The sequence below is a fragment of the Mesocricetus auratus genome, unplaced genomic scaffold, assembly GCF_017639785.1.
Source record: "Mesocricetus auratus isolate SY011 unplaced genomic scaffold, BCM_Maur_2.0 Super-Scaffold_100040, whole genome shotgun sequence".
In the NCBI taxonomy this organism is placed as follows: domain Eukaryota; kingdom Metazoa; phylum Chordata; class Mammalia; order Rodentia; family Cricetidae; genus Mesocricetus; species Mesocricetus auratus.
The window spans coordinates 6955804-6978376 of record NW_024429217.1 but is presented as its reverse complement, the minus strand read 5'-3'; the positions used below and the strand labels follow the sequence as shown (position 1 = coordinate 6978376).

Genomic DNA, 22573 nt, shown 5'->3' with positions numbered 1-22573 from the left:
AGTTTCAACCAAGCCAGAAATATCTCATGCAATTATTTATCTGTGGGTCTTACCAAACATGTATTTCTTTAGCATGACTTTCTCATGTGTTGTGGTATGACTGACAAAGATTATAAATCAGACAGAGTTCAGTTCTCAAATCCTACTTGCATAATTTTGAATATTTCTTAAACTCCCTGAATTTCATTTTTCTTCAGTTAAAACTGGTAAAAAAGGCATTAGCAATATTTATGTTACAGCATTATTTTAAGAATTAGATAATTTATACAAAATAGCATATATTGAAATATAGATTATATTTCTTTTTGTATTGAAGGAGACTTCCCGACTAGGTGAAAACGTTAAGTGTGTTAACAAAGGAACCTGAAAATTCCATTTTCTCTTGGTGAAGTCCACACTCCTGACATTAGAAAACATCACCCTGGGGACCAGCTGCCAACAACACAGTTCATCTTATTTGTATAAATGCACAAAACCAGGTGCACATGGCAATGATATTTTCCTTTTCATCTTCCTGATAGAGTTCCACACCCTTATCCATACCTAAGAAGGAAGAGCTAGAGAAAGGAAGCTACCAATAACATACAGAACCAGCCCTCCCCGCCCACTCTTTTTCTATTAAACCTTATTAGACCATCTGCTAGCAGGGTAGTGCTCAGGGTAGCTGTGGACACAAAGGGTCCCTTCACAGTGTTCAGTGGCTTCAGTGCAGGGTTCCCCTGACACAGACACCATGAAACGGGGATGTAGCTAGAAACCATGGCTGAGAATGTAGACAAAGAGAAGTAACCCAGTCAACACATGCTTGGAATGTAACTCTGAGGAGTAATTCAGTCTAGGCAAGGGTCTCCCCTTGGTTAGACATTTATTTGTGTCATCTGCATTGTGTTTCAAATCCTACTCCTGATATAGCCTTCCAAGTTCTAGGATCTAAGCACTCTTGGCTGTGTTCAGCTACTCATCTACCTAAGGTTCCCCTATCTTCTTATCCCTGGAGACTCATAATCCGTAACCCATATCATTGCAGTCAAATGCTCTACCCCCTAACCCGTATCATTAGTCCCACCAACTTTCCCAAGACACTAAGTTGAGGAATGGAATGGTCTTCCTTGACAGGTTGCCAACTTCTCAGGGGCATCTGTATGCATATCAACACATTTTCATTGTGTTGTCTGCACACTGACCTCAACACTTCACTACCACCATATGCTTAGGCATTTTCTTTTAAGAATAGCCATGCCAGGCCAGGGCAGAATGGTGTAGAAGTAAAGGGACTTGTGACTTATAATACTGTCTACCTCAGTTATATCCCTGGAACTCACATGGTGGAAGGAAAAAGAAAAACAACTTCTGTAGGTTGACATTTGACTGCTACACATGCACCATATGTGAATGCAAGTACACACACATATGTGGACAATAAATAAATAAAAATCTAATAATGTTTTAAAACAGCAGCAAGACCAATTAAATTTTAATTTATTTGGGTAATCTACTAATGACCTTGTTTGTATTTTTAAGTAGAATTTGAAACTAAACTTGACATTACACTAGGCAATTTATTTTATGAATAAAGATAGCTGTCAGTGCAACTGCCAAACTAGAAATGCCCAGTTTGTCAAAGAACTCCCTAGCCTCCTTGGTGTCAGTAACTATTTTTGGCATGTCGTTAGAACTCGTTAGGTTTTTTATATTTCTTAGTAATTTTCTAAATCAGGGCTTTCAACTGGGCCAAGTTGCTCCAAAGTACTGAAGATTAACCATTAGTTTAGTTGACTTTTTGTCAGTAAACCTCTTTACTGACATGTGTTGCTTCTTCCTACACACCGATAAAAGCCACACTTTATCTTAAACTCTTTCTGTAACTATTAACTGACTTTGAACATATTTTTGCTGCTTCTACCTTCTGTTCCTAAATCTCAGCTGATCCACAGGTTTTCCTCCACCTCTCTGTTTTATAGCAATATAAGATGTGTATCGATGGCTTCATTTTCCTCTGTCATAAATATTGTAATTTATCAAAACACATTAACCATGTCTTCTCAAATAGTTACTCCTTTGCCAATCCTTACCAATTTACATACATTTCCATTCTCATAAATTTGATTTCTAATCACTACATGCAGATAATAGCATTGTGATTCATGACTATGTTACAGTCAAAATCAGAATAATGAATTTTGGTATATTTGTGATTTTTTAGATTTGTTAATTAGAAACAATATTATTTTACATATCAATCCCAGTTCCCTCTACCTCCCCTTCTCCCATGCCCCCCACGAGTCCCCCTACTCCTTCCCCCTTCTGATTCCCAGGGAGGGTGAGGCCTCCCTCATCAAAGTCTGTCATACCATTTGGTACAGGGCCTAGGCCCTTCCCTGTGTTTCTAGGCTGAGAGAGTATCCCTCTGTGTGGAATGTGGAGTGGGCTCCCAAAGTCCATTCATATACTAGGGATAAATACTGTTCCACTACCAGAGGCCCCATAGACTGCCCAGGCCTCCTAAATGACACCCACGTTCAGGGAGCCTGGTTACATCCTATGCTGGTTTCCCAGATGTCAGTCTAGGGACCATGAGTTATCCCTTGTTCAGATCAGCTGTTTCTGTGGGTTTCTCCAGCATGGTCTTGACCCGTTTTCTCATCACCCCTCCCTCTCTACAACTGAATTCCAGGAGTTCGGCTCAGTGCTTAGCTGTGGGTCCCTGCTTCTGCTTCCATCAGCTACCAGATGATATTTAAGTATAATGAAACTTCTGTAGCCATCTTCTAGGATTCACCAAATCTAAGCATTCATTCTGTGCATTGCCAATGATGTCACATCTCCTACTATAGTACTCCCCACCCTTGCTTGTGCAGCATGTTAGTCTCTGACATCAGAGTACATCAGGAAGCTAGGCACTGATGGTCTCTCTGGTGGATTCAAGCATTGTCAGATAAGGATGCAGAAATATGCACATCATTTTGCACACCTATTCAAGCTTTCACATCTTTCTCCAGAAAGAACTTCAGTACATGTAACTACAGAGTATTAGATGCTCAAACAGGCAGTTTCCTGTAATTTCAGATCCAAGAGTGGATGGAATGTGTGTTACACAAGAGCAAAGAGAAGAGCATGTTACTTTACACATCAACATATAAAATACTGCTTTGGAACTAGGTGTGGTAGCATATGCTCCAGCACCTAGAGGAGGAGTCAGGTAGATCTGTGTGAGTCCAAGACCACCATAGTAACTCCCAAACTGACAAAGGCTAAATAGTAAGACTCTATCTAAAAAAATACCAAAACAGTCATAAAATACTGCCTTGGAGCTGAGAGGTTCAGTCAGTAAAATGCCACTCAAGCAGGCATCTGGGCTCTGCGTTCACGACCCAAAAACCCGCACTCCTCACACCCAACCCCGCCCAAAATTCTGCTTTTCCGAGGTTTATTAGTTCAAGCCCAAAACATGTTTTATATATGAATGTTGTGTGTGTGTGTGTGTGCATGCGTGCGTGAGTGTGTGTGTGTGTGTGTGTGTGTGTGTGTGTGTGTGCGATTTAATCTTGCTTCAAGCACATGAAATTGAAACACTTTAAGTGGATTCAGGTTGGGAAAGGTCAGTAATTGACCTGGTCAGGTAGGTATGGGAGAGTGGCTTGACTTAGTTTCATAGAAGACTGTTTAGAAGCCATATTTGCATAATGACAAAGCATCTGCTATTCCCCTTAGGCAAAGGAATCATAATGTCAATTATTATGAAAACGGGTAAAACAATGAAAATAAATAAAAATGCACTTAATGTTTCTTAAATGCTAGTGTTTGGCTGTTATACACCCCCCACCAATTATACTAAACTGCTATTGGAGGCAAAAGCATAAGAAAAGCATTGCATAGTGGATAGTTAGAAAGTGATCAGTGCACAATAGTAACCTCCTAATGAAATTCCTGTCCTAACCATTTGTAAAGGATCCCACCACCTCTGCAGTCTCAGTTGTGTATCAAACCAGATAATACTGTGTCCAGAGGTGTGTGTCTGTTCTCCATGCAATATGTTTAATTACGCAATTATGAAGAATGCCAAAAAAAGCTAACTGCAACCCATTGTCCTCCAAACACGAGTTCATCAGTATGCGAACTCTGCTAAAGTGGAAAATGAAGTTCTGACTCTGATTATCATTTATTTAGGAGTTGTATTTTATATGCTTAGCATTTTTCTCTTTATACCTTCCCATTCAAGGAGCTTCCATCCATCCTGTACAGTGCTGTATCTCCAAGCACGTGTCATATTATAGTATGTGTCACCCCCAATTACACTGCTAACTGTGTCCCTGCTATTATAGGAATGGCCACGAACATGCTCCCTATGGGAAGGTATAAAGAGAACATGAGTTCTGTACACCACCCTTTCCAAGGACCAGGCTTCAACTTTTACTCATGACTGACTTACCGCCTACATCTCTAATCTATTTCTCTTGTTTTTCATGTGTTTTATCCATTGCATGGATACTATAGTTTTTTAGTATTTAAGAGGTTGGGGTTTGTGGCTTTTTTCTATTTTTGTTCTTCTCATATCTAGAAATCTCCATCTGGTAAATTCGGTATTTAGATTTAGATTTTTTCTTTGAGACAGAGCCTGTAAGACTCTGTAGTTCAGGGTAGTCTTGAACTAAGGGCAGTCTTTCTGCCATGCTCTCAAGTACTCGAGTTACTGGTGTGAACCACCATGTCTGCTCCCAGTTTTTCTTCAAACATATAGCTTAAGCATGGCCTTTCCTACAATGTCTTTCCTTGGTCTCTAGACAGATTCTCACATTCTCTTTCTGCATTGCTATTGCCCCAATACACTCACCTATCACAGTGCATCATGCTTGCAGCACATATTTTTCATGTATCTAGGCAGTGGAGTCCTGTGCCTAGCTCAGAGTGTAGCCGGCAGTAAGTAAATACTACAATGTCCAATTGAGTAACAAATAACTAAAGCCTCTGTTATTGTTCACAGGTTTTTTATAGGCAAGAGGGTCACAGCAAAGGTCAAGTTATTGAAACGCAGAAACCTCAAGCTGTAGTGCCTCTCCCTGAGGCTGGAGTCTACATTATTGAAGTTCGAGCATACAGTGAAGGAGGAGATGGGACAGCTAGCTCTCAAATTAGGGTACCTTCATATTCAGGTAAGTCTGACATAGCAGGCTCAATTTGGTGGACTTCACCGATCCAGTAGGATATAAATCTACTTGGCATTGAAGGATAGAATTCAGAAATACCTGAGGTGTTTCCCTTCCTTGAATCCCATGTCATCCTATAATTAGAACAAATGATGATACCTACGACCTAGAAAGCATGTGATGTTTTCATTAGGATGTAATTCTTATAAAATCCTTTGCCTAACCTGGACTAAGTAGTCACTGGCCGCTTGGGTTTCGAAAACTGTGTTTCAACTGATACTACATGAGTTTCACATACCTACTCCTCTCTTACCATGACTGTCCTACGAAATAAAAGAGAACTTACAGGGAAGTCTTCTACAGTCATCATTTTTATTATTAGCAATTAATTGTTGGTTGTATGTATTATTTACTGGACAACGTTTCCCAACTTCAAAGGACATGCCTAGTGATGCTATAGAAGGCTCTGCCTGAGACTTACCTTATCAATACGGCCATCATGTAGAGACGGAGCAGTGGCATTGTCTGTGACTCTATTTGGTGACATAAACTGAGGCTGATAGCAAATATAGCTGGGGGAAGGACTGGGCTTTAAAGGAAAGCTCTTGACACAGTTCTGGATTGATCCAGATTCTTGAAAGGAAGTTACCAGAACTACAGAGCTTGAAGGACAGGAGCCCACGCATCCAGCTCAGGACCAGTTTCTCCCTTGGGAAGCTGTGCTCAGCTTCGTTCAAAGACGGAGGCTGAATATGAACAGAATGCATTGCACAAGTGTTCGTGAAATTCTGGAACTGTGAATAAAAATGTTACACTTAAAACAAAATAAAATGGCCATCTATTGAGGTGTTTAAGGGAAAGGGCATCTCAGGTCTTCAGTAATCATCTGAAATTACTGGGGGAAGGTACAGACTGAGAGATGGTAGACACAGAAATAGACAGATGATTGGCACATGATGATAGATAGATAGATAGATAGACAGCCAGAAAGATAGACAGACAGACAGACAGATAGATGGACGATAGCTGCACAAGTGAAATAAATAAAAAATAGTTACACAAAAATGATAAATATACTGGAATCTGAGTGAATTCTACTCATATACTGTGTGTGTGGGGTGTGTGTGTGTGTGTGTGTACACACAAAAGTTACTTTAAAAGGGAAAAAAACAAAGCCAGGTATGGTGGTGCATGCTGGAGACAGATGCAGGCGAATCCCTGAGTTCAACACCAGGCTGTTCTACAGTCTAGAGGGCTACGTGGAGAAATCTTGTCTCAAAAATAAAAACAAAACAACAAACCATAAAAAGAAATGGCAGTTATAAAATGGGGGAAAATCTCACTTTCTCGGATATCCATGGGAAGAGACTTGAGAATTAACATACCTTGAAGTCCCACCAAAAAACGTTGTCTTCAAAATGAAAAGGATGACAGCCTCCTTTGCCATAGCGCTAAGCTTCTAGTCACAACATAGCAAGCATTTGCTGACCGTCATCCTGTTCCTGATATTGCACAAGACGCTTTCCATTTTAGCTCCTCCTACTGTGTGTATGTGTGTGTGCGCGCTTCTATGTGTCTGTGTGCATGGGTATGTCTGTGTGTGCGCGCTTCTATGTGTCTGTGTGCATGGGTATGTCTGTGTGTGTGCTTCTATGTGCCTGTGTGCATGGGTATGTCTGTGTGTGTGCTTCTATGAGTCTGTGTGTGCATGGGTATGTGTGTGCATGTATGTACGTGTGTGTTTGAGACTGCTCCAACCACTCTGCTAGGGTACCTGAAATGGGGTGCTAGCACTGAGAAATTGCAGATAAAAGAAACAGAGACCGAAACACAAGATAAAGTTGGGAGGACTGTGCACCAATGCCAAACAGCCCCAAGTTTAATTTAGACCCTGCTTATATACAGACTGGAGGCAAAGCAGAACAAAGAGCAGCATAATCAGTTAACCAGCTCCCAGCACTGTCATTGAATTAGAGGAGCAGGCAGGCTTGCAATCTATCACATGAGTCCTGCTAGCAGCAAGCAGCTTGTTAGTTAGACAATATGTTCTTTCCCATGGGCTTAATCAGAACTTTCTCACTACTCTAAAGGATACTGAAGCAAGCAACTTTGAATGCTAATGTCTTACAATCCAGATGGAAACTGAGTCACTTGTTGTCTCCCACAATGTGTCTATGTGTGTATGCTTGTTTCTGTGCGTGCACATGTGAAGGCCCAAGGTTGGTGTCTAGTGTCTTCCTCTATTGTTTTCTATGTTAGCCAGTGTTCTATTGCTATGAAGAGAAACAATGACCATGGATGCTCTTATAAAATAAAGCATTTAATTGGAGCTTGCCACGGTTCCAGAGGGTTAGTCCATTATCATCATGGCAGGGAGATGGTGCCACACAGGCAGACATCATGCTGGAGACGTTGAGAGTTCTACCTCCAAACCCGCATGCAGCAGGAAGAGAGAGACACAGGCTGGGCCTGGCTTGGGCACTTGAAAGGTCAAACCCCACCCGCAGTGACACACTCCCCAATGAGATCACTGCTACTCTAACAAGGCCCAACCTCCTAACCAGTCCAAATAAGGCCACTCCCTGGTGACAAAGCTTTCAAGTCTATAAGCCTATGGGAGCCATTCTTATTCAAACAAGCATACTCTCCAACTTTTCTTTGTATTGCTTGAGCATTTCATACATATATACATATACACATAGTGAAGTTTTTATAAAACCCGCCCCCCACTTCTCCTAACTCCTCCCTTAGCCCAAACCATCTCCACTTTCCACCCCAATTTTAGGTGCTCTTTTAAAAAACCAAGTCCATTTACTGCTGCAAGGATGTTGAGGGGTGTGGGGAGGCTTTTCAAGGGCCACAGGTCTAAAGAAAATCAACTCTAACTCAACCAATAGAGATCATGGAAGAAGAATGGGGAGGGAGGTTGGAGAGCCAAACCGTGGATAACTATTGAAAAACAATAATATCCCAGACATGACAGCATCATTACCCACATTTGAAGACAGGGTCTCCCACTTTCCCTAGAGTTCCCTGCATTGGCCAGACTGGCTTCCCACAGGCTTCCACAGCATCCACCTCTACAGCCACACAGAACTGAAATCACAGATTTATCACACCATCAGTGTGCTTTTCATATGTGTGCTAGAGATCTAAACTTAGTACCTCATGTTTGTGGGCCAAAATATTGGCCCACCGGGCCATTCCCCACCCAATAGAGCATCTTTTGAGTTAGGAATTTCACTATGCTGTTTCTGAGCGGTTCCTTTTCACTCAAACATAGATTCTGCTAATTCATTTGAATAGTTTGGAATTACTCCTACAGACTTTGATTTTTCCCATTTATGTTTTAATTAACTTGTAATATCTATGAAAAAAGCAACTTTTATGGTGTAGTTAATAGCACTTGGGCAATTACCAATTTCTAAATTTCAATAAAATGAATCTCATAGATTTATATAACTTAGGCCCATAAAAAAATAACTGAAGCTTCCTTTCATTCTTATATTGTCAAAACTAATGCTTAAGTAATCGAAATTACTTGTTTAGGTGAAACAGCTGGATGGATTAACAGCTGGGGTGGATCTTATCCCCCAAGACTGCTGCTTTGTGCTTGCGTTTTACTCTTCTTTATTTATTTTGCTGTGTTAAGATAATTAGTGGGTTTGATTTAGAACTTGAGAGGTAGACTTTACTCAGTATCATTATAGACGACTTTACAGGATCATCAATGCATTTAACACAGTCACTTCCAAACAAATTAAAGGTTATTTAGGCATGCTTCACTTATTTCTCCTGCCCATGCCACTCCATTGAGGTCCATTATCTAACTTACCTTTCTTGTCATAACCCACATGTGGCTGGGAGCTTTATATCTAACACATTCTGCACAATATGAAATTACTCAAAATGCTCCAATATTTTAATGACCTTTACTATTGCATTGGTGATAAAAATTGACAAGCAAATGAAGACTTACCCTCTGCATGTGTGTGGATATTTGCAGATGTGGTATATCAACAAAATTATTCTTTTGTGGGGAATAAATTTAAATTCCCTATCTCTAAATTACCCCATGATGTCATTGCACTCATCTAACAAGCAAAACTAATTTGTCAGAATATTATAGGATAGTGATGTTTTAATCATTTTTCTTAAGGTTGTACTCAGAATCAGTGACTCTGATGAGTTTTGTCAACTAAACATAATCTAGAATCACTTGAAAAGACAGTCTTAATAAAGACTGTCCAGATTAGGTTGTCCTGTAAGAATGTGGGGGACTGTCATGATTGCAATAATTGATGTGGAAAGACCTGGCCTATTGGGTGCAGCCCTATTCTTGGCAGGGGACCCTGGACTTATAGGAGTAGGAAGGATGTGATAACTAGTAAATAATAAGTAGGCACACATGCATCCACTTTTGTCTGCTCTTAACTGTGGTTGCTATATGACTAGCTGGTTTTAAGTTGCTGCCACCTTGGCTTCTCTGCAACAGTGACCTGTAATCTAGACTTGTAAGCTCAAATAAACCCTTTCTTCCCTAAATTGCCTTTTGTCAGAGTTATTTCATCACTGCCATAGGAAAGGAAACTAAGTCACTGTTTTGAGAGACACAGTCCAGGAGAGCATCCAGACCTACAAATCGCCACCTCAGTACTTTAATCACATTCCTCATCTTTTCTTTTCTTTATACTTTTTATTTTTAGGTTATAATATAATTACATTTCTCCTTTGCCTTTATTTACTCCAGACCTTCTCTTATACTCCTTGTTCTCTTCAAATTCATGGGGTCTTTATTTTACTAATTGTTAAGCAATAGTTTTTCTCATCTGCAACAGGAGGACCATGCTACTTACCACATAGGAATGTTGCAGGGATCAAGAAAGTTAGTATGTGTTAAGGGCTTATTACCATTCTCAGCATATGAAGACTAGTTATGTGACTGACTCTGATATGTCAGCATACTTCTAGCTTGAAGAACTATTCCTAAAGTTACTGTCTTAAGATGGTTCTTAATTTGTGGACACATGATGCTTTCAAACTACTTTATACCAATCAACTCAGATCAGTTAGTTCAGTTCATGAAACTCTTATGATGATTTGATCTCATGAAAGCACTTCTCCTAAGTCTAAGACAGATATGTTTGCATTTTTGCAGACTTTGAGATGAGGATATAAGATCTAACCCTGCTCAGCAGAAATAATCAAATAGCCGTGAATATAATAAATAAAATATTTTATTAAATTTTATTATTCATGGGATATTATGAATGTGTCACATCACACTTTTGCTAATTATTTTTGTTTCAGTTATTCTCTAAAACAATGATTTTACTCCCATACTTTGAACTTAAAATACTTCCCAACTCTGCACCTCTAGCAGAAATCATCTATTCTTGTTGTTAAATTTGTGTATTAGATATGGTTCTGGATTTGCTATATTTTACAGATAGACTTCAACTTCCTTGTCAGGGCAGAGATCTCAGACAATTTTTTATTTCATAGCAGAACAATGCCTGGGAGAGAAGACCAACCTTGCAGTCCAGTACCGCTAAGAACGTTTCTTACCAACTGGCTTCATTGGAGACTTCTCTTTTGTTCACAGGTGGCAAAATCACGAGCGCACAGTCAACCATGCACTCTCTCTCCAAGTGGTCCTCAGTAACACTGCTCTTGGCTTTGATGCTTCCTTCCAGTTCCTGGTGAAAGCTGCTCATGTGGTTTGCTTTGCTTTGCTTTAGCTTGAGAAAGCAGCAGTGGACCCTGGCAGAGTGAGTGGAGACCCAGGATCCTGAGAAAAGCTTTGAACATATGGGACTACAGATGGTGCACTCTCAGGAGTTTGGGGGGGGAGTATGAGTTACCCATCAGGTTTCTCTTTGGATTTTGTAAATGGAGAGGATAGTTATTGGTCCAATAAAATATGCAGATTGTATGTAATGAAATTTTGTAAGCAAAGGTAATTTCTGTCAGATGTATTCTTAATTTTTTAATATGTTGGAATTTGATTTTCTATTTGATGACTCTGAGTGACATCCATTTGTTACACTGGTGGTCTCGATCAGACTACTCAAAAACAAATACAAACCCAAAAGGCAACATGTTCTCAAGACTCTGAGTCTAGCATTTTCCAAACTTCCCATTAGAACACTGATTCAACACCAAACCAGCAGGAAATATGAAGAATTTCGTCAGTTATCAGGGTCCATGATAGGGTAAATACATAAAAGAATTCTCAAAAACTGTTGTTTGACTGGATAGCAAAATAGAGAGATTCATTAATAGGCCATTCTACATGTGCCCATATAGTAAGGTATTGTGGTAGGGGATTTATATTAGTAGAAGTTAAATAGAAAGGGACTCCAAATTGATTTATTATTTCCCACTGAGTGCCATGTGACATAGCAGCAAATACAGTCCATGTTTAATGTCAAAAGATAGTTTAAAGTCACAAAAATTGTGACCACTGAAAACTGAAAAGGCATAATGCCACAGGTGCTAGCTTAAAAGTGCAAATATGAGTCAGGGAAATCCCATTTCTCCACCCACTATCAAAATGGATATAGAATTGACTGCAAGGCTTTCTTGTAATTTCAAATAATATTTAAGGACAGTTGGTGGGAGAGGTAATGAAACAAATGATTTAAACAAAATATATCTGAGTTTTTAGTTACTGCTATATATCACATGTCACTTATAAATGCTTCCCAACTACTGTAATAAAGAGAGTCTATTAGGTTTATTGATGGTGTTAAAACTGAGTTGTAGAAACATGGCATTGCCACAGGGCTTCAGCTAGTCTAGCCAAAGTCTGCATTGCTGGATTCCATGCCTTCCGAGACAATCCCATTAACTGATTTGAGGAGACAGAGTCAGCTTAAGAGAGAGTTCACAAAAAAGCTAAGTGAGATAATCCTACTCCGTGGTATGACAGGACACAGAGCACAAGGATGCACACGGTGGATATCATATCTATGAAGATTCCAGAAATGATGTTTATAGCAACCTCACGTTCCAGAAGGAACCTGGAGATAATGGCTATTGGAGCAGTGATCGCATGAGGACAAAAGGTAGATTCTATTGCTTTGCCTTTGTCTGATACAAGCCAATTAACTTTATTAGCATATTTATTAACAAACAAAATGAAAATACAGAGCTTAAGTCAATGAGGCTTGGGGGTATCTATCCTGAATATCATAAAAGTGTTTTCAGATCTCAGTGCTACTATCTGCCAGGTATTCATATTCTCTTTGGATAAAGTTGTATCCCAGACATCTCTAAGTAAAGGAAAGACAACAGAAAAGAAGACTCTAGTCAACAGACTGTTACAGTAAATACTAAGACAGCGACTATTCAAGTACATGAATAATAAAACCATGTGGCCTTTCTCATGTGCCTCCTGGGGAATAGGAGAGGCTGAATTTCACAAATAGAAAGCGAGAGTTGAGCTTCCCCAAGCATGGTATCACCTGCAGGAACAAACCATGCATCTGAAAAACCTTAGAATGATTTTTTTTTTAAATTGTTTTCCATATTTGGCAAATTGAGACATTTTCTCCATTTACTACTGACGTTTTCTTCTAGAACTTTAAGACGAACTTCTTAACTAAATTCTCCTAATATGAAACCTAGAAAATAAAAATGTCACATTATGGCAGATTCTGATTAGCTAACATTCCCAAATCACTGGTGGCTAGTCCATCGATACCCAGGTATCCATGTGCAGAGCATCTGATGTCCCATTCTCCAAGAACTCAGAGATGTGGAATGTTTTTACTCAACATGCACAAAATATGTATTTTGCATCATGAACCTATTTAAAATAAAACAGATTTTCACTGTATCTGTATTTCTGTATTCCATATTTGTTATTTTGTAGCAAGCAGACAGCATTCTTATCAAGGAACATTATTTTTCAACAACAGTACTGAGAAAGCATTTTCTCTGGTGGAATGGTAACCACACAGTCTTAAATCACTACAGAGACTGTATTTTTTATAATGCCCATTGAATCATAAGAAAACAGCACTCCTTATCATGAGACAATTCATGACAGCAAATGTTTTGCATATGTAATTGAAGGTACTGTGGACTCTGTGTCAAACCATTAAATATATTGTATACAATCTGTATATATACTATATATAATGGTATATATCATGTGGAAGACACAGTAAGATAATAGTTCTGTGTACTGTTCTTGTAACATTAGACCTTTTTAATAAATAATTCCATTTTTATTGCCTTTTATTTTCTCTCCTGTCAACTATATGAACGTCAATATGTCAAGCAGGCCACAGAATGGCTATGTTTAGAGTGATGGATGCTAATATTTTGGGTTCAAAAATCTCCATGAGGGCTAAGGAGATGGCTCTGCTGGCAAAGGGGCTGCCACCGAGCCAAAAGTACTACTTCATGTTGCCCTAACCTACATACACACACACACACACACGAGACATAGGTAAATAAATAATAATATGTAATTTTAAAGATCTCCATAGAAATATATTCTAATCCCAACTTGAATATCTACAGCTATGTCAAAGACAAAAAAACGGCAAAGTAGAAATGGGTTAAGATCTGGGTCAATCTCAGGAGCTGTTCTGTCTCGAGACAGGAATCAGGTGGGTAGAATCCACGCGAAAGGCATGCTTTGGCTTCTTTGGCTAGCAGGTCAGCCCCACTCTGTCCTGTGTACAACGGCCACAGGTATTTACGTGTCCTTTCGTGCCTTCTCAGCAGCATTCACTCACCTCTACTTTACCAGCAGTCATAGGATTCTTTACTTACAGATGACACTTCTCTGCTGTCTAACTCTAGGCTGATGCGGAGGGAGTGTCTAGAAGGATACAGATCATGTAACAAGTCAACAGTAAGTTAGATAAATGTAAAGTTGGCTTAAACTTCCTGGAAAAGTAAGCTTCCCACATCTGAATGATTATCAACTCACCTGAGACCCTGCATCCCTACGACCTGTTCAGTGGATCACAGATGAGAGGAGTTATTTTAAAATATTTTTAAATAGCACAAGTCTACTAGGGGGACTTTAGCAGTACTTAATAACTTTCTATATGAATTCACTGCCTGACCTAACAACATGGACTAGAGAAAGTGGAGGAGGGTGGGGAAGAAGAGGGAAATACAGAAGAGATAGACCTTGAGTTTGGTCCCCAGCATAAAGACACTGGGAGAAACAAGAATACGGATTACCAGATGCTGGAGTTACTAGGAAAAATGGTAAGCAAAAGCGTAACACGCGAACATATTAGTGTTAACATCACTGGAAGAGGCACCAATACAGGACATTTATCAGGACAGGAGAGAAAGGGGGAGGGGAGGGGAGAAAGAAGGGGGAAAGGGAGAGGAGGACATAAACTATCTTTCTAATATCTCTTGAAACTCAGCATGAATCTGAGCAGCCTTTCTTGTTTCTATTTTGCAAGAAAGGTTGGAGGAAACATTTTAATTAAATAATATCAGAAGACTGGAAACAGACTGAACCTAAATGTGAGATTAAGCAATACAATAGATTTACTTTCTTCCACAAATAAATGTCACACAGAGGAAAATGGGAAGTAATCTGCTGCATATTACAGAGTGACATCTGCCAACCACAGTATTGAGACTTCTTGAGGTCCTGATTCAAACAGACTGACTCTAAGAAGGCAGCCTTTGAGAATATAGGGGGATTTTTAATATGAGCTAAGCATTAAACAGGAAGAAATAGAAGCATCACTAACAATTTAAAGTATTTATAAGTTAGAGATAAACTGACATATGTGTGAGTAAAATGGGATGATTCTGGAATTTTCCTCAGGATAATGAAGTAAATAAAACTAACTTTGAAATGAAATATATGAAAGAGTAGCAGGATGTTTATAATTACTGGAGATGAATTTATAGTGTAGTATTTTATTTTATTAGTGTGTGTTTAATATTTCTACACAGTAGGAAGTGGAAAGGCTTCTGCTTTCCAGTATAATAGGAAACACCTGTAAAACCCACCAACCCTTGGTGGGGCACAGAGATCTCTGGGAAATATCACCAAACCTTGTTGGTGGAGGACAGAGATAGCCATGCCTCACCTTGACTTAGCAAACTGTCTTGTCTACAGATGACATTTTATGAAAAAAAACCTTACACCAAATAAAACTAATTAGGTTCCTCTGTGTTTGATTTAAAAAGAAAACAAAATTCTCTCCTCAGAAAAACATTGTAGCATGGCACTTTGACAGTTTTTATTTTTTTTCTGGTAATTATGCCATAGTGATAATATACACCTTTATCTTTGTAATGCATATAATTAATGACTCAGAGCTATACACAAATACATTTTTGCATCATGTTATATTAGATGGATAAAAACAAAATTTGACAGAGTAGCTTTTTTCACTCAGCACAGAAAACTGAACCTGTAGTTTCTAACAATTAGTCACTATGAAAGCTGTCCACAGCCCACATTCTATTGACAGTGATGAGGCCCCATTTACACTTAAAATATTCAGAAATGGGTGAGTGAAGTGACACAGGAGGTGGATAAAGGCGAGAGTGAAGTAACAAGTAACGCAGCAGGTAAATAAAGGCTCCTGTTGCCATAGCAGACAGGGTCAGTTTAATGCCCAGACCGTGATAAAGGGAGAGGGAGAAAGTTTCCAAGAGTTGACTGACTTCTGCATGTGCTCCTCACACACTAAACACATAAATGAATACTTAGCTTGTATGGAAGAGAAAATTTTGCAAAATTACTCAAAGATGGTTAAATTCTTGTGTTGCTTGCTCAGTTTGAATAAACTCATTCCAGTGACTAAAAAAATTGAAGCTAGGAAATAAAAAACACTTATATCCACTCACACATCTGGAGTTCTGTCGGTGACCTCTGTGCTAAGTTGTATATTAGCCTCTCATGGGAGCTGATTATTGCTTGAAAGAAGAGATCATAAAAGCACAGAAGTAGGTCACCAACAGCCATTTCCTATGTGACAGAAACTGTCTCGTTACACCTGCTTCTCTAGCCCTAGGAACATAGCTGAACCACGTCAGAGCTCCACATAGACTGAGGTGTGGAGCATTCTCATGAATGGGATGCAATGTGTCAAATGTGTGTCATCTGTCCACATCCAACCTCTTAAGTCAAGGATTTGCTGCCTACAAAGATGCTCAATTGCAAATTATTTCTAAGTATTCCAAAGTCAAAAGGAAGCCTTCTAGGGATGAAGGTTTTGAGTACACAATGACAATTTGAGTCATAAAGATAAAATAAACACTTGTGAGCAATATTTCCACACTCCCTGGGTCTATTCTGCTTCCTAGACTATGATGAGATGCTGATTGATCCCCAGTTGCCACCAAGCCAATGGACCCTCTTGACATTCATACAACCCTACTGCCTGGGTTAAACAACACCATGACACCGAGCTCCAAGCACTACACCATGCCTGTCCTCTAAAGCAAGCATGCTCCCAGGCCAGTCATGCTTTCAGTCATAATGCCACAGTCCAAAGCAAGGCTCCATCTATCTGAGCAGCTTCTAGAAATATTGGCTGATAAGAAAGTTCACAAAGCCAGTTTCTTAATGGGTAAGCATTGAAAGCAAGTAGAGCTTTATTTAAATATCTAACCTTTTCCAAAATGTGCCACACAACCTGAGGATACACTTGGCAGAGGTGGGTTCATTCTTTCCTCCCTCATTAACTTTTTCCTTTACACACCCTGCCATGACAATTCTCCAAATTCCATTTCCTAGATAACTGGCCTGAATCAGTCTCTAGTATACTTTGAAGGTATCTGGGGCCTTTAGGAGAAATGGATGTTTTGATGACTGACAAAAGAATTACATAAAACAAAACTGTATCATCCAGTAGTGCCAGAAATCAAGGATTGTGAGTAAACAGAGTCTTGATGGAAGATATCTCTTGAACTTGTTCCCAATAGCATATGGCAGATAAATAAGAAATTTGGAAAACCATTATTTTAAACCTCTAATGAAATATTGATTCTGGCAATATTTATCAATGGTTGCTAAGAAAAATCATTACAAGAATGATGAAGAATCTGACTTTGGATTGCAGCTAAAACCTACTTATTAATTTTAGCATCACACAAGATGGGTCAATCCTACATTATTGACAACCGGAGGTGATACAGGATGAAGTATATAATACTACTGTAAGCTGTAATTAATACTAGTATAAGCACCCATAATTAAAAATAAACCTAAAACAACCAATATCAGAATACACAGGAAATATGTGTGACCATGAGGAATTAATTAACTATTACAGGACACACTTCATGATAGTGTGGAGGGGCAGGGGAGAGCAGAGGTCCTCCTTAATAAGAACTTTAGAAAAAAATGTAAAATACAAATTGTAACATGTAGTCTTCCCGCCAGCCACCTGGGTCCTGCAGCTGTCTCAGCCCCCAAATAACACACGAAATACTATATTAATAATGAAGTTGTTGGCAATTTGCTTAGTTTCTTATCGGTTAAGCTCTGACTTAATTATTAACCCATAACTGCTAATCTGAATATTTCCGTGTGGTCTTCTCTTACCAGAAAAAGCATCCGGACCTCTTACTCCTCTGGTGCCCTACATCGGGACTCACTGTGCTTGTTTCCCAGAATCCTCCTCAACTTCTAGTCCCACCTATCTGGTTCCCCTATTTACAACAGTGCTTGATTAAACCAATAAGACAACATATACACAGAAGGACTCCCCCCATTATTTCCTCTTTTCTGCCTGATGAAAGAAAGGTTTTAACTTTAACATGGTCAAATTATATATAACCAAACAGCTATCAAGTAAGAACTATAGTAACAATATTTAGTCCATTAACATTTAGTAAGATTTAAAGAAAGTATTTTATCATCTATCCTATCTGTGTGAGTCTTAAGCCTTATATGTAACTTATCTTTTACCATAACTAAGTAAGGAAGACTATAACTATCTGTCTTCAACTCCATCAAAGACAACAAAAGAATAATATATGAACTCTAGAATTGACAGAGACACCTCACTACCTGGACAGTCACCTGAAGTTCCTCTGTAACGTTAGGGCATCCATCTTCAGCCCATAGGCCACAGTGTGTCTGTCAGACTTCTCAGCAAAGCAGGAAGTTCTAAACTGTCTGCCTGCCTTGGTAGTTTGTCAATCGACACAGGTGCCAGGTACATGGGAAAGGGGAGAGATAAAGGGGGAGAAAGAAAGGAAAACTCTCTTTCTTGGATCCTGGCCACAGTTTGGAGACCATAGAATGCTGACCCAGTTCTCAGCTTCTCATGGAAGTTACTTCTCTCTATCTCAATAAAGTATTAATAAATATTTTAGATGACCAGGATAAATGACTAAGTTCATGTTAAAGTAATTGTTTTAGGTATGAACAGGGACTGCACTGCGGTTTGCTTTTCTTATTTCTATTTTTATTGATTCTTTTCAGGTTTTACATCATGCATACTGATGCCACTCATTTCTTTCTCCCCCTCCATCTACCTTCTGCCCTTGCAACTCCCCCAAATTTAAAGGTAAAGCTAAAAACCAAAGAAACAAATAAAAAACTAGAAAAGAATCTCATCATGGAAGCTGTAACATGGCCAATTGAGTTACGTCATTAACTCTGGTTCTTTCATCTTTACTTGCAAATGCTCACTGCCAGGAGTCATTGGTCTGCTTTGCTGTCGATAACAGGCTCTCACTGGGGCTTCTCTTGGATGTCCTGCTGTTGTCTCCTGTGTCAGAGACCCTGCAGTTTTGGATCTCTAGGTCAGTGCCCTTCACACGCTCCAATATGGCTCATAGATGAGTTGGATTTTGGGATGGGCCAATTCAAAGCCCTTGTTCTGGGCCTGGGTGGTAGCTGGCTTCTCAGCCCACCAGCTTTTTTTCCCCATTGTCACTGCTGGATGCGCTGTCCAGCACTGCCTTTGCCAATGAAACCAGCAACAAGGAATGGGGCAAGTGTTTTTGTTCTCAGGCCCTTGGGTCCAGCTCACACACACTCACATCACCAGGGCCAGCTCCAGTATCTTTCCCAGGCAGACACAGGGTCTTCTTTCTCTGGATCACTGTACAGGGTGTACAGGTTTGGAGGCGATTGTCAGCTATCCTGCTCCCATGCCCTCAGGGCTGACTAACCTATGTCCCCCACCACGGGGTTAGCTGTAGTGTGTTGTATTTGGTGAAGTCAGGACTAGTCCTACTCTCAGGGCCCAGGGCAGGAGGAAGGTCAGCTCTGTTTTCCTCACACCCTCAGGGCAGCTCACTTGCACCACTGCCAACAGGGTCAGCTCTGGTGCACTTCCCTAGTGGGATGGAGTGTCTGCTCTCCCTGTGCTGCAGTCCATGAGGGACAAGGCTAGTGCTCCAACTCTCCAGGGGCCAGCAGCTTACAAACGGGCCTTATGCTACACCCAGGTGTGTGGTGCTTGCCTTTCTCCACCCTCAAAGGCCTAAGCTGAAGTGAAACAATCCTTTCTGCACTCAGGATCTCAGCGAAAGCAACAAGAAGTGTTACTCGACACCATTAGCATCACTAACGAGGGTGTCCCTCACAGAATCTCTACAGTCATTAAAAAACATTTACATTATGCCGAGTTTGCTAATTTCCCCTGGGATTTGTCCCTAATTATATTAACACAGTACTTCAGCTATGATTTGAATATAGTGACAATGCAGAGGCCAGCTTGGATCATTTTACATTATTTTTAATGACATTAATCCTTTTTTCCCATTTAATACTTCTGACCATAAATTTCAAATCCCACCCCCCATCTCCAACATGCATTTGCTGAGGACCACACTGAGCTCACCAAGAGTAAAACTTCCCCTGCCTTTTCCTTGGCCCTTCATTCATGTTAGTTTCTTCAGCTACTATTATTGATTTGAGGGCTCATTTATAATAAATCAATACCCCAATATGGTGATGTTATAACCATGTAAGTGATGTTAAGAACAGCTTCTCTGTGGGGCTGGAGAGATGGCTCAGACATTAAGAACACTTTGTTGCTTCTTCAAGACATCAGAGTTGATTCTAAGCAACTGCAGCAGGAAGCTCACATCACCTCTAACACCAGCTCCAGGGCATCTGACATCCTCTTCTGGACCTCAGAAGTACCTGCACTCACACACCCATATACACCACACACAAACACACACACACACACACCACATACACACACATACACTCACACACACACCACACATATACACACACTCCTATCACATACACACACAAACCACATACACACATACATATGCACCACACACACACCACGTACCACAAACATACACTTGCATCACACACACCATACACATATATACATATACACACACACCACATTCACAGACATATCACACACATACATACACACACACATCTCACACACACCACACACATGCATACATACACACACACCACATAGACACACACATATACGTACACAGAGACAAACACACAAGCATACATACAGATGCACATACATACATACTTAAAATAAAGTAAATACTTGAAATAATTGCTTCCTTAATGTTTGAGGATGACAAAAGTTCTCTGTGTGTATTCTTTGCGCCCATTCATCTGTTTGTTTAAAAAAGAAACAGTGCTTAGAATGTATTCAAAGGAACCTATGTCCATACACAACAGTATATCTGGACTTGCTGCCACACTGTTCACAATAGTGAGGTTATAGACAGCATAGGTGGTGGTCGCCAGAGAGATGGATAAAACAAAATGTGGCATAGATATACCGTGGAGTTCTATTTATCCATAAACAACAATGGAAGTATGTTGCTGGCAAGAAAGGGGGTGGGGTAAAGATTATATTAAGGAAAAATAACCTAAATTCAGAAAGGTGACACACCCGTGTCTTTCTCTCAGATGTGGAGCCTGAATTTTATGTGGAAACATGAATGTGTATACAAATATGACTTAAAAGTCAAGACTGTCTAAAAAAGGAAATGATCAGTGAGGAAGAGAGAGCAGAGAATGCAAAGGTTGGCATGGTCAAAGTGCATGAGACACATGAATGCGACTCTTTATAAAATGAGTATTTGCCGACAGAATGTGTCTTTACACCATGTTATTGAGCTAGATCTATTTAGAGCAGACACCTATAGTCACTGAACTTGAGTCACGGAGGCAGAATACCAGAAGTACAAAGCCAACCACAGCATCACAACTAAAAAAGCTTGTGTTACATGGGATCTTGTCTTTAAGAAACTAAGGGTTGTTCTGTCTTTTCCCTATTACTTTAGCTATTAATTACACAAATTTATATTAAACAAATATTCTGTTTTGTTAATATGGAATTTTACCCAAAATTAAGTTTGGTTTGGTTTGTTTTGCCTCAGAGGCACTCTGTGGATGCTCAATTGGCAGTTGTTTTTCTGTTCTAAAGGCAGACACATCATACATGAAATGGGCCCCTTGCTTTTGGTCACTGATAAATCACAGGTAAAGATTCATCTATAAGATAAAGAACATAAATCTATGTTTTACCTATTGGGGTAGGAAATTCAAATACAGAAAAATTATGTTGCAAAAAATGAATGTAGTAGAAAAATCAGACATTCAATCTCATCAGAACTTAGCCTAAATAACCATTTGCATGAAAGTAGCCATGCAAAACAGAGTTTAAACTGTGTGAAACACAGAGAGAGGGGGGAGGGAGAGACAGGGAGAGAGAGGGAGAGAGAGGGAAGATTGACTTTCTATGGAGCTTACTCCAAAACTACAAACACTAGCAGGAAAGGTTTAATGGACAGACCTGACATGTTGATTTAGGTCCTAATTTACATGGTAAAATTTAACAGCTATGGATGAGATAAATGAAGTTTGGCTCTGTTGCCAACAAACCTAATGGCCGTTGTACCAGGTGGAGTCTCACAGATCAACCACTGGCACACTTTGTCTTGTCTTTCTTCCAGCATCCAGTCTTAGGGTGTAACCTGCCTCTGGGAAACTATGTCATGTGACAGAGGAAAGGACAGAGTACCCCATGGGCCTTAAAGAGCTCCCCCCTCACTTCACAGTTGCCCCCTAGCTGTGGCCACACACTCCTGCATCCAACACCATCAAGAAGTATAAATCTTACTCCTGCAGGAAGCGGGGAGGAAATGAAATGCTTGACTTCTACCACATGATGATTAAGTCATCCCAAACAGTGTGCACACTGCTGGCTCCTGGGGAGGCAGCCTGAAGTGACTGAGGTCGATGTCAGAACCCAGCCCTACCTGCCCTATGAACGGCTTCTGCAGACCACAAAGTTACTCTTTCTAGGAAGGAAATGCATCCTGGAAAAGAGGATTTCACTTGCTTTATCCCATGTAATCCCTGTAAGAACTCTGTCCTATGTGTCTCACTGCTGTCATTAAACAGAAGACACAAGACTAAGGTCAAAATGAAGTCAATTGACAAGGGCAGAGATTGACAC

The 22573-nt window shown here is 39.8% G+C and overlaps 1 protein-coding gene across 2 annotated transcripts in view; it reads left to right on the top strand.

Annotated features, from left to right (window-relative positions):
• Cntn5 (contactin 5) overlaps window positions 1-13394 on the top strand; it is a 1164510-nt gene extending 1151116 nt beyond the window's left edge. Inside the window, exons 24-25 of one of the 2 annotated variants that reach the window (XM_013118528.3) lie at window positions 4982-5150; window positions 10750-13394. In XM_013118528.3, coding sequence (XP_012973982.1) covers window positions 4982-5150; window positions 10750-10850 — 270 coding nt within the window. In that variant the 3' untranslated portion in view covers window positions 10851-13394. Of the gene's footprint in view, window positions 1-4981; window positions 5151-5774; window positions 6031-10749 lie in introns of those variants that run through there. The other variant, XM_040734736.1, reaches the window with a different exon arrangement.
• Window positions 13395-22573: the final 9179 nt, after the last annotated feature.